At 39.9% G+C, this 12477-nt stretch overlaps 1 protein-coding gene across 1 annotated transcript in view; it reads left to right on the top strand.

Annotated features, from left to right (window-relative positions):
* The window catches only part of GPC6 (glypican 6), a 722602-nt gene extending 710863 nt beyond the window's left edge, over nucleotides 1–11739 (top strand). Inside the window, exons 9-10 of the mRNA XM_054518587.1 lie at nucleotides 5936–6111; nucleotides 6545–11739. Of these exons, the coding sequence (XP_054374562.1) occupies nucleotides 5936–6111; nucleotides 6545–6747 (379 nt within the window). The 3' untranslated portion in view covers nucleotides 6748–11739. The remainder of the gene's footprint in view (nucleotides 1–5935; nucleotides 6112–6544) is intronic.
* The last annotated feature ends 738 nt before the right edge of the window (nucleotides 11740–12477 follow it).

The raw sequence follows: 12477 nt of genomic DNA, 5'->3' as shown, positions 1-12477 counted from the left end.
AGGTAATAATAATAGCTACTTCAGACAGAGTGCCTTTTAGAGAGATGCCCAGCAGGATTTCTCCATCATATTTGTATTCACAAAAGAACGTGAACATAATTTTATGTTTAAAGAATTAACATCTTCTACCAGATGTGCAGAGACAGATTTCTGAAAGCTATTTAGGATCTAAAAAACAGCATTAAGATCAAACTTTGAAAATTTACCTCCCTCCCTACATGCAATTAAATTCTTAACAACAGCTGATGGCAACTTCACTAATAGGTATTCATTAGAATTAAGAAATTTTCCCAAGAATGATGGAAAATCAGGTTTTAGGACTTAACCAAGTCCAAGGTATTAATCCTTGAATATATGACTTTTACTGAAGTAAAAACAGCAACCAAATCTGGAACCCTCTGATGCTAAGGAGAAAAACTTTGAATTGCTCCAACCAACTCAGCCAGCTCATTCCAACCAAAGCATCTGAGAGATTGTGCTCATGCTCACCAGGGCTATAGACTAAATAATATGTCTTAGCTCTGAAAAGCTGTAATCCTTGGAATAGATGAGACCTGCATTCCTTTCCACAAGGAACCTATCACTCCTCCAAACAGAAGAAGAAATAGAATTATATATGAGACAGAAAAATAAAACAAACAGAAAAACCTAGACAAAGTTAAGGAATAAAAGGAAAATTGAACACTATAATTTTCAATATCGAACTCAAAACTACAAGGTATGTCACCAAAGCAAGCACAGGATAGATTCTCACCTGTCCTGACATTCTCTTCTCCTGCCACAAATGTGGGAGTGTCTACTTCTGTGGCAGAGAGCTTTTAATTTCTGGTGAAATTCAGTGGGAAGAAAGACTCACCAGATCAGTGTTTGCCCTGAGAAAGTTGCTCACTGCTGTCCAGCAAAGTGGCAATGAGTTGAGTGTCCTTTAGCTGGATGAAGGCATAGATGACTGTTTAGCCCCACTAGCGAAAGGCGGAATAAACCACTTCTCACTAAATGTGAAAACTGCTTATTCTTAATTGATGCTCTAATTTATTTTTATATCTTCAAAAAAACTGGCAGTGAGGATTTTCTCCCTCTCCTTGTGTCTGCCCAAGCTTTTCTCCAAGATGGAGGGGGAAAACCAAACTGAAAACATCCTATGGGGATTACCTCCTGAGCAAACAGCATCAGATGAGGTGAACTAGTTAGCCAAACAAGCCAATTTTCCACTGCACTTATCTTTCTGGACCAGATGTGACTGACTAAACCCAGCCCAGCCTGAGTAAGCCTGTGCTGTATTTTGTATTCTATTGCCTACAATTCTGTGCACCTGGAATAACTCCAGCACTGCCTAGGTGGCATGCCCCAGTTGTACTGTAAGCAGCTGCTGTGGCAGCAAAGTATGGAGAATGTTGCCCTTAAAGACAGATTCTTTTTAAAAATCAGATTCCTCCTTTCTTTTTTCTTTTTTCTCTCTTTTTTTTTTTTATTTGGGGGGATGGGGTGACAACTCTACATGCTTTATATATGTGATTGATTCATCAATCATTTTTAGACTTGAAAAGGAAGCAGACACCATGGAACATTAACAGGTTATTAAAAAAAATAAAAGAGTGGGAAAAGAGAAGTGGTTTTAAATAGGCTTTGTGGTACTTGGCTATAATGTGCCAAAAGACATCTTTGCTGTGTCTGCTGAGACAAGCAAGAACCTGTGGAAAGGCTAAGAGGAACAGAAAGCATTAATATTTTAGAAAACAACGTAAATTACACTAAAATCCTGACATAGCTGAGCAAGGAGCAAACACCACAAAACAAACAGTATTGTTCAGCTTCTCTATACTCAGAGGGCTAAGAAAGCTTGCTTCTCTTTTGTTGTTTTTTTTTTTCTTTTTTTTTCCTTTGCAAGGAGGATGGAAAGAACAGACACTGATTCAGGTTGGCACTTCTCTTCATTTATAATGGGCATACAGTTCTTGTAATGGCCAAGCCTACAAAGAGATCATTAAGGAGAGCAGAAGCAGCAGCAAAGCTTAAAATTCACAAGGGTGTCTCAACTTATGGAACTGCAACAAAAGCAGCTGTGTTCAACAACTTTGCCCAGCCAGCAACAAATCTTCTGTCAAATCATGGTCCCAAGACATGGCTTCCTATTCGGTGTGACTCAACCCTCCCCCACATCCATGAAAATGTTTTTGTCAGAACATGTGTTGGGCTGCCTCTCCGAGGCTGCCACTCACAAAACACCTTGGGCTGCCTGTTCTCATATCTGCATCAGTCCTTTAAAGAAAGGAAAATTATTTGAAGATATTTCATTCAATAGAGGCTTTTCTGTCTTTCCCCTCCACCTGCAAAGAAGCAGGTGAACTAGTTCAGTAATGAGGGCAGAATTCAGCTACACATTCAAACATGTAAATTCAGGTACCTCAGTATGGGTGAGACAATAGGGGTGTGCTGCCCAAGCAGTTGTAGTATCACTGGAGATTCTTTGGGCTGTCTGGGATGAGTGTGACACAGGACACTGCCTCCCCTCTGGACCAGAGCCTGGGCTAAAACTGCTTGAGCATTTTTAAAAGCACCAATGTTAATATGCCTGAAAAGACGCCCAGTATCCTGTCAGTGTACTCAAAGAGGCAGTTTTCCACTGCCTGAATACACTTACCTACTGCTATGTAAGATGGTGTAAGTAGTCATGACACCTTCATGGAACTGGGAATTTAGACCCTGGACCTAGTGGATATTCAAACCCTACTGGAGTGGCAGCAGGACACCAAGCAGCCCACATCCTAGTGGCTGAAGTGGCATTCAAGACTCAATTCAGCTGCCCTAAGAAAGACACACACTATAACTTTAGATGCCCCAGATGTACAGGACCTCCCCCTAAAGCCTGCAGATATGATCCAGAAAGCCTCACCTTTCAGAGCTCACCTTTCAGAGCTAGTGACAAGAAGAGGAGGAATAACTAAGAGCATTCAAATGGCACCAGCTGTCTATGTTTATGCAAGGAAATCCCAGCAGATGAAACATAATGAACTAGTCATTTGGCCAAAGGCTCATGGGACTCTAACAGCTGTCCCTGCTCCACTGATGAATACACTCCTGACTAGCTGTGACTGGATCCGGTGGTGGCTAGATCTGGTGAGAGTGGGACTCTGCTTATGCCCAGACACTTGCATTTGAACACACAAGATTTGGTATGTGTGTAAACCTAAAGATTAATTTTCAGCCTTTCTAATTCTTTTGCTATTATGTCCTAAATGCCAAGGGAATTTAAGCATTCAACTAACTGTTAGGCAGAGTTAAGGCTATGGATTTCTTGTGACCTACACCAAGTATGTGTCCCTTACACACCTAAGTGAGGTACACTTGCCAGGAATGCTTTAGGGGTCACCAGATCCTGGGCAGATAAAGCAGGGTGTGTGGCAGGGTGTGAGGCAAAATCACTGAATGGGCTGCCCTATGTAAGTTAAACAATCCTGAGAAGGGCATCAGATGCACACTAGTCACAGTGCAAAATACAAACCCCCATGAAATGCACCCACTAGAGCACTCTCTAATTGCTTTAAGTCAGTGCATTCTTCCTTTATTGCTGATGGTAAGACAAAACGAAATCAGAAAGAAATCAGTCAAAGAAAGGCTGTGAGCTGCCCTTCAGAGCTATCCTTAGCTTCTCATGGACAGCTTGCAATAAAGGGCTGCTAACCCTTCATAAACAAGGAAATCAATCCGCATGAATATTTAGCAATTTCAGATCACTTGTAGCTGCTAACAGCTATGGCCATTGTCATGGAGAGGATACGGAGCAAGACAATCATCCTGTCTGAGGCAGTAGTTCAATTCTTACATTCTTGCTTTTTTAATCAACTGCACCTTGAAATTGCTGATTTACTACTAGGCTGAGTAATTTATCTACAGCAGCCCTTTCATTGGTAGAGACGTGTGACAGATGGAGATGCTGTTCCTTTGCAGTCCAAAGCATCCCTGCCTGCCAAGGTCTCCATCCTACTGCCTCCAGGCAGCTCTGCAGAATTATTTCCTATTCTGTCTTTAGTGATTCATAACACCATGGCCTGCAGTCTTCCATACTGGGGGAGGTAGCTCTGTGTTCTCACCACAGTAAATCTGACTGCAGAAGTCTGGATGGGATCCCCATAGCAATGTAATTTCTCATCATGGTACCAGTGAAACAGCAGGATATGCAGCTTGAGGCTGGGTATTTTGGCAATCATGTTTGGTTCTTTGATTTCACACACCCCCAGGATTATTCTCATGTATGCCTTCAAAGGCCACTGGTGGCAATTGAGTCTCATCTTGCAAAGCGAGGACCTATTACGCTGAGACTGAGCCCTTCCTTGGTGCAGCAAAGTGTGCTTGTCCTGTGAGCCTCCAGAAGCAATGCAGAGCTTCTTTTCCCTTCACCATGACTTCAACAGATAAAGTCCTTTCATCTCCTTTACTTTCACCTTTATTTTCCAGAGATATTTATTTTCCAGAGATATTTATTTTTCCAGACCAATATGAACAATGCTGTCATCAACGCCAAACTTCAGTGCTGGTAGAGAATTGGGCATGCACAAGTGAGAGTGATGTGAAATTCTCTCAAACTATATTTGGTACCAGACATCATGAAAGTTTGTCTTTAGTAGGCTAGACTGTGCTATCATTACTTATTGTCTGAGCACACAAGCACACAAGGACTCCCACAAACATCAGTAGGACAGCCTGGTATGCAAACTAATTACAAAATAGATCATATCCTTATAAAGAACATAAACAAAGGGTAGATCTGCCCCAAATCCCTTGCAGCCTAAATATGAGAGAAAGATAGTAGGAAAGGCAGACAAGAGAGGAGAGGGAAGCTGTGATGCACTATTTTCTCAGGGTGCCATGCCAGCATAGAGAAATAATGTCAACCTTTTTTCAACCTGGCAGCTATAAAATGCACTGATAATTTTTGACAGAAATTCGAAGCAGGAAAAAATGTAGCTTTGAAAAAGCCTACAAGGAGAGCTTCCTGAGGACAAAGAACAGCAGGGGACAAAGAGTGCATCTTTAACAAAGGGTAATGGAGATTTTTACTGTAGGATGATTGGAGGCATGGGCTGTTTTTTGTAGGGGAAAGATGTGCAAAAGCACACTTGCACTTGCTGCCTGCAAGCAGCCTAAGACTGCATTATTCAAGGTCAGAGAAAGGAATGCTGCAGTAATCAAGAAATTCTAAGGTAAGAGCCTGAATAAAAGATTCAGATTTGTGGATGGATAGGAAATGCCATACCCTAAATGTTATGCACAAAGTACATGAGACATGAAAGCATAGCCTGGTTTAAAGGAATAATGACCAAATGAAAGAGAATACTGGAGTTTGGTAAAATTATAATGCTTTTTATGGGCCTGGATGTCGTGTAGGCTGGAGATGTTGTTCATGGTGGTCTAAAAAAGAGATGCAAGGAAGAATTGAAGTAGAAAATTAAGTGCTCTTTTAAACTAGGAAAGCCATAATACCTCAAGATAGGCTTCTAAACTGTCTCAGAACAACAAATATGCTATATACAACAAAGGACTTCATATTTTTTAAGTAGAAAGAAATAAAAACAGCAGAATGCACTGTTAGATGCTTAATTTAGTGTGCAGCCATTCATGTCAGCAGACTATATGAATATGTGGTGACTTACTGCTGTCTTGTGAACCTTTTCCGTAGTTCACACAGTCACTGCTCTTGCTGGGGAGTATATGGAGAGTTAGGAGGTTGAAAAACCTAAATCCTTTCTGCTCCCCATGCAGCTGTTCTACTAAACAGATCCTTTGGAGTCAGTAAAATTAAAAACTATATTTTTAAAGCATTTTAATGGATCTGTTTAAGAACTGCACATTGAATTTCTTAGCACATCATTTACTGCACAGTGTTTTATTTCTGGAATTACTGTGCCTCACACTAATCTTTCATTCTGCTGCCTAGATACTTGCCTGAGATTATGAACGATGGCTTGACCAACCAGATCAACAATCCAGAAGTAGATGTGGACATCACAAGGCCAGACACCTTCATTCGACAGCAAATCATGGCCTTACGTGTCATGACTAACAAACTGAAGAACGCCTACAATGGGAATGATGTCAACTTCCAGGACACGAGTAAGAAACCATTAACTGTCATTACATAGCTGTAATTTTGGAACCCATTTATAAATTGGCTCTGCTGCAATGACTTTGTGGTCTTTGTGCTCTGCGCTGCTGACAACATAAAAAGTCTTTTTCTGTTCCATGAAATTCCAGTTATATAATTGTTTCTTTTGCTTCTCTTGCTTATCTTCATGTTTAATACATCCAGACACTGAAGGCTTTCCATAATGCCAGCAGTCTGATCCTTTTTCAGAAGAGCACTTAATCACCTAATTAAGTCACAGTGGGTTTCATTTGGAAGCTTTACTGAGTGAAATTTAGCACCACCAACACTTCCTCATTCCCAATGTGTTCATCCCCACTGGGGTGCCAAGTGGAAGGGAGAAAAGGGATGAAAGCTGTAAGCTGTATCACTCACGCTGTTTCCCTCCCTCCTTTGTGCCAGGTGACGAAACCAGTGGCTCAGGCAGCGGGAGTGGCTGCACAGACGACATCTGCCCCACCGAGTTTGACTTTGTCACCACTGAAGCGCCGCCTGTTGACTCGGACAGGAGGGAGGTGGAGGCTTCAGCCACACAGCCTGGCTGCTCACTGCAGACATTGCTCCTCATCTTCCTCAGCCTCCTACTGCAGGGACAGTGGAGATAATCCTGGATCTAGTCAGAGAAACTGTGTTTTAGCTACAAAAACAGCCTACTTTCTTCTTTTCTTATACTCTTGGACAATGGACCATGCCACAAACACTTGCAGTTTTCTACAAGATGGCAGTTATTGCAACCTGCTTCCCATTTTAGTTTTCCCAAAGAGTACCAGGTGCCAGACTGAACTGCTTCCTGCTTTTTTCAGATATCTCTGAAGACAATATCCACTCTTGAGAGAATTCTTTCTCAATCCTTTACTACAGGAGACTTTCTGAGCTTCATTTCCTTTTATGCTGCAAAAGGGAAAAAAGATCTACAGTATGTGTTTTTCCCCAGTGAGAAAAAAGACAGAGGAAGAAACCAAGAAAGTTTTCTTTCTGAATCAAGCCTGACTCAAGGCTGCTGCATTTCAACAGAATATCAACAAAACAAAAAAAAGACAAGAAAGGAACAAAAAAAATGCAACCATTCTTCACTGACAGCCAGGTTTCCTTTAGGAACTTCTGTAGGATGATTCAGGTCATCAGAATGATCACTGTTATAGGGAGGAAGGCTGGATTTTTTTGTTTCCCCAACACTAAAAAAGTATGTCTCAGCAGTGAATGTCTTGCACTCCATATGCCAACCACATCAAATTGGTATGAAGGTAGAGAAGCTGAAAAATAAGTTTATCTTTTAGTATGGTAGTAGCTCCACTAGCTTCAGAATGTCATGTTACAGTTGCTTAGGATTTGAATCTTATTGCCCAGTAAAAATATGAGTAGTAGCACGATTTCACCTAGTTTCTTTTAGGATTTATCCATGTTATAGAATTGTCACAGTTTTCCTCTTAGCTCACCCCTGTGAGCTCACCAGCCATGATGGTAATGTTAAACAACTCTCTTGACCCCTGACGGGTTCAGACAGAAAATAATCTCTTGTGATGTAATCTTTTTCCTTTTGTTCCTGTTCTGACATCGATTAGAACTTTTTGCTACTATGTCCATTACCCTACCAAGACAGCAATCCTCTAACAGACTAACAGCAACCGGATCAATAGCGTGTTTCACACCTAATTACATCCTTCATATCAGTTAATTTCAGTGTCGCAAGGATTTCTTCTACAAAATTTCAGATCAAGCAAATATATAGTACTGACATGGAGATTTCTTTCACTTTTTTAGTCTTAGTATGATCATCTATTTTTATATATATAAATATATATAAATCACAGATTTTAACTTCTTAATTACGAGCTCAGGGTTGACACTTCTTTATAAGGAAAAAAAATGTTTGGTCAACCAACTCTTCTTTTTTTGCTGCTCTGAAAAGTAACCCTTTAATGACTGGTGAGCATGAAAATCAAAGAAGAGAATTTTTTACATATCCAGTTGTCCATTTCCTAAAAAGTTTGCAGGTTGGTGAAGAAAACCTCTCTCATATGTGTGTATTTGGTGGAGGGGGCAGGGGGGAGCATGTGAGTTTGTATGATAGGCCTAGAGAAGGACATGGATGTTAATTGTGATGGTAATTGTACTTCAGATTCTTCAAGGATACATTGCTTTAATAATCATAGTCTAAATGGTTATGGTCTGGGATAGAATTTCCCTAATTTGCATCTGGTCATAAAAGCCAAGATGGAAGCTGTTTAAATCCTGGACCAATGTGTGTCAACAATTAGACATCAAAATCTTCCTTGTTTTATCAACCACAGACAAAGGATTTTTGGGCAATTCTGTGTGGTGTTGAAATTATTTGCCATAAATTTATTTCCTGATTCTTACGTTGACTCTGGAAATGGTATACACAAATTGTGGTAACACTGTAAAGCCAGCCAACCACATTCCAATTTAGCAGCAGAGCAGGTAGATCATATCCATTGCAATCGCTTTCTCTTGTCAAATTATAATTAGCTATTGATTTAGGCATGAATTTAAAATAGAAAACACACAGCACGTTAGAATAAAGTATACTTAAGCACTTTTACCAAAAAAAGTATTTACAATCTATTTATATAGTATGTCTAATAGCAAAAAGCATAAGTTTTGAGCCACTTGTATTCAATTCCTTTTTTTCCCCATTTGTTTACTTTGAAACATAATGATAGATAGCATCATAGAATCATAGAATCATGGAATGGTCTGAGTTGGAAGGGACCTTAAAGATCATCTAGTTCCTTCCCCCCTTGCCATGGGCAGGGATGCCATTCACCAGATAAAGTTGCTCAGGGCCCCATCCAGCCTGGCCCTGACAGGTGGTCTGTTCTTCTGGGCCCCGATTAGTATGTCACTATCTAAGTGTGCAGATCACATGGGTCTTACATGGCCATAGCAATGCTTCCCACTTCTCCAAATGTTCCCCCAGGAGCAGGTCTTCTAATTGAGCTTGTACTGTGTCCAGGAAGTTTAAGCCAATTCTCATAGGCTTTTTCTTTTGCCCTGATACAGCACGTATCAAGCAGAAGGTCTTTGCTTTTATTTTCTTTCTGAACTTGCACATGCAGTTTTCTACAAGGAGAATCCTTTAAAAATCTCCCCTGATCTGTCTCTTTCTACCAATCTCCATATCCTCCCTACATCCTCAGCAACTTTCTTTCAGGAGAAGTTTGATTTTGATTTCTCTGGTTGTGTGTTTATTTGGTGGTAAACTGATTCTATATCCATCTGATTATTCTGGATCTGAAAGCTTATTGACAGGCAAAAGTGTCCAAGCCCTCTGATGCAAGTCCTCTGCTGTACTTGCTCCACTCTGCTAGTGAAGGAGCTGATGGACTCATCAGGTTTTTGTGTTAGCCTTGCACACATGTATGGGATCTGAAGACTGTTTTCAGCTGGTGCAGCCAAGGTGTGTGTCCAGGGTGCTCTCCTCTATTTGCACACCTCCATGGACTTTTGGACAAGGAGTAAGTTGAATCGTTTTGGACAAGGAGTAAGAAAGAACCCCCTTCAGGGGTTCACTGAAGGTGCTCATCACTGGAGGAGCTTGCCCTGCTCCTCTTGAACTGGGTATTGTAAACTGCCACTTAAACAACACACCAGCTTAATCTTTGCCAAAATGTGATTCTTGCAGGAGTTCTGCCAGAAATTTTTGTCTTCCATATTATTTCTCCTCTTATTTTGTTACTATGCATGGTGATATTTTGTCAGGAGATGGAGATGCCTTTGCGTGAAGTTACTGTGTATACATTTCTTTAATAGTCCCTAAAGGTTGAATACGCTCTTCATACATTGCATTTTTCTGAGATTAAGAGAGCTATTAAATCTACAGAGAAAATTAAATTGGGAATGAAGGAGAGAAAAGAAAAAGCATTCATGTTCATAAATGTGAGAATCTACATAATTTCCAATTATTCTATTCGCACATCCTTTGCATCCAATAGCTCTTCTTCTGAGGTAATTTTTTGGTGTGCCACAATTTTAATATTTCTCTTCTGTTAGCAGCAGATAAAATAAGAAATTATAAAGAAGACAATTACATGTTCAAGAAAAAGGAGCTAAGTCCTAAGGAAATGTCCTTTGATTGTGTAAGCCCTCTATGCTTCACAATCTAGAAGTTCTTCACATGTAATGTTCTTTTAAAGTGGAGGCTAATAAAAAATTAAATGCAATTAATTACATAACCGTTGCTGTAGACCCCTGTGAGGCTTTATCTTTTTGATATTAACTGAATTGTTTTTGCATCATCCCCAAATTTTTCATGTTCATTGTACTGCAGATTTTTCTACTGATGACTCAGTACATAGTAGTGTAAATGCAGTGCAGACTACCTGGACTCTGGCCAAACTTAGGCATTTCAAAAAAAGACAATCAGAAAAAATTGAAAAAAGAGAATAGAGATTTCCTGCAAAAGAGGAAGAGGAAAGGAAACTGTGCCTCCGTGCTCTGGTAAGGGTTGATCTCTCCCAGTTCCCTTAGAGGCATCATAGACCTCTGTCCATGGAAAGCTCTGAAAATCTGAGTCTCAGATGCACAAATCATCCCAGTTCTGTGGGACTTTTAGTGAGAATGATCCCCACAGATGTGTGAACCAGTCTGAGCTGCTTCCATGCAAAATGGCTTTACTGTGCATGCGGCTGAGCACTGGCACAGATTGCTCAGAGAGGCTGTGGAGTCTCCCTCACAGGAGATATTCAGGAACCATCTGGACACAATCCTGTGCCATGTGCTCTAGGATGACCCTGCTTGAGAAGGGAGGTTGGACCAGATGACCCTCTGTGGTCCCTTCCAACCTGACCCATTCTGTGATTCTGTGATTCTATGAGCTGGAGCTGTTCTTGGGAGGTGGACTCTGTGCAGTGTCTCAGCAGGCAGCAGTTGCCTTCAGTTTACTAACTGATTTTGAATGATTATTAAATGTAACTATACTTATTCACTGAAACTTTTATTATTTCAACATAAAAAATAAATTACAGCACTGATGCATGTTGTGTTTTTTGTTTTTAATTTGTTTCCAAAGATAACCCATTAGAACTGAATACAGAAAATTTTAGAACAATTATGCAGGTTTCTATAGATTTCATTATGGGTATTTAGAAGAAATCCACATTTTAAAGACCACAGAACTATGTTTACTATATTAACCCACAAACGTTCAAACCTGCTAGAGGTGAATGGATAGAGTTAACAATAGTGGAATGTTACATAAAATTGAAAAAAACATAATTTTTAAGGGAAATTCAGCAGTCAAAGGCTAAGTCTTAGTGTCAGTACTGAGATTATGTTGTCAAAACATAATAGACTCAGCAATGCCTACTTTCAAGAAAAATAGGGCAGGTGATGCACTGAACATGCAATGTTTTCATTACAACTACTCAGAGGGACTGTGAGGGTCATATTAATATGTGTAATTATGACCCTTTTTGGATAAGATAATGATAAAGACCAGACAACCATGGTAACAGGGTGTGTGAAGCATAAATGTTATGATAGTAACAATTTCCTCCTCTGTTAAACAGTGTAGGAGATACAATGGAGAATGAAAAGCTTTGATTTTTAAAATAAAGTTCCAACATCAGACAAGAGTGATGGTCTCAAATTAATTTAGTCTGAACATTTTGCAACAATCTGTCCAATTCAAATCTGCTGACCAGTACAAACAACCAATCACCTGAAGGTAATTTGCCAATGTAACATGAAGTGCGCACTTACAGGATCTACTTAGTTTTTCTACTAAGCTGAGTATATAGTTGATGATTCTGTGCATCATATGAGGTCATAACCAGACTTGTGCATGGCACCTGTGTGAAATCCTGGTTCCATGACAAAGCAAATGGGAGCTTTGTCATTAACAAGGATTTTGACTACAATCAGGGAGAAAAAAATATGTCCCTTTTTTCTGGAAGCTGTTCATATGTGGTTTATTTCTGACTCTTAATAAAACAACAACACCGTCTATAAAAGAAGTGACGTTAGCATTGTCACCTGCAAGTTTTCAACCTTTACTCCAAAGCAGTTGCAGTCTTTCCACCTGGTTCCCCCACAGCCGAGGTCTCTGGATTTTCCAGGAGTTCAAGAAATGTTTGTCCATAGCTTAAAGTCTACACAGTTAAATCAAGTAATTTCAAGAAATTGGGTCGGTATTTCAATCAAGTCTTATTTCACCTTCATATTTAATTATATAGCATTGATAATTAACAATATAGTACACATGAAAGGCTTTTGTCTCACACTGATAAAAAAACCTTCTTCCTTTTCCTCCTTTATTCTGCCACCAAGAAATCTGTGTGGTATAATACTTAAAGCAGTTAGCAGCATCTGGT

Source organism: Molothrus ater, chromosome 2, assembly GCF_012460135.2.
Source record: "Molothrus ater isolate BHLD 08-10-18 breed brown headed cowbird chromosome 2, BPBGC_Mater_1.1, whole genome shotgun sequence".
In the NCBI taxonomy this organism is placed as follows: domain Eukaryota; kingdom Metazoa; phylum Chordata; class Aves; order Passeriformes; family Icteridae; genus Molothrus; species Molothrus ater.
Note: the sequence above shows the minus strand (reverse complement) of the source record. Positions and strands in the feature narration are given on the sequence as shown.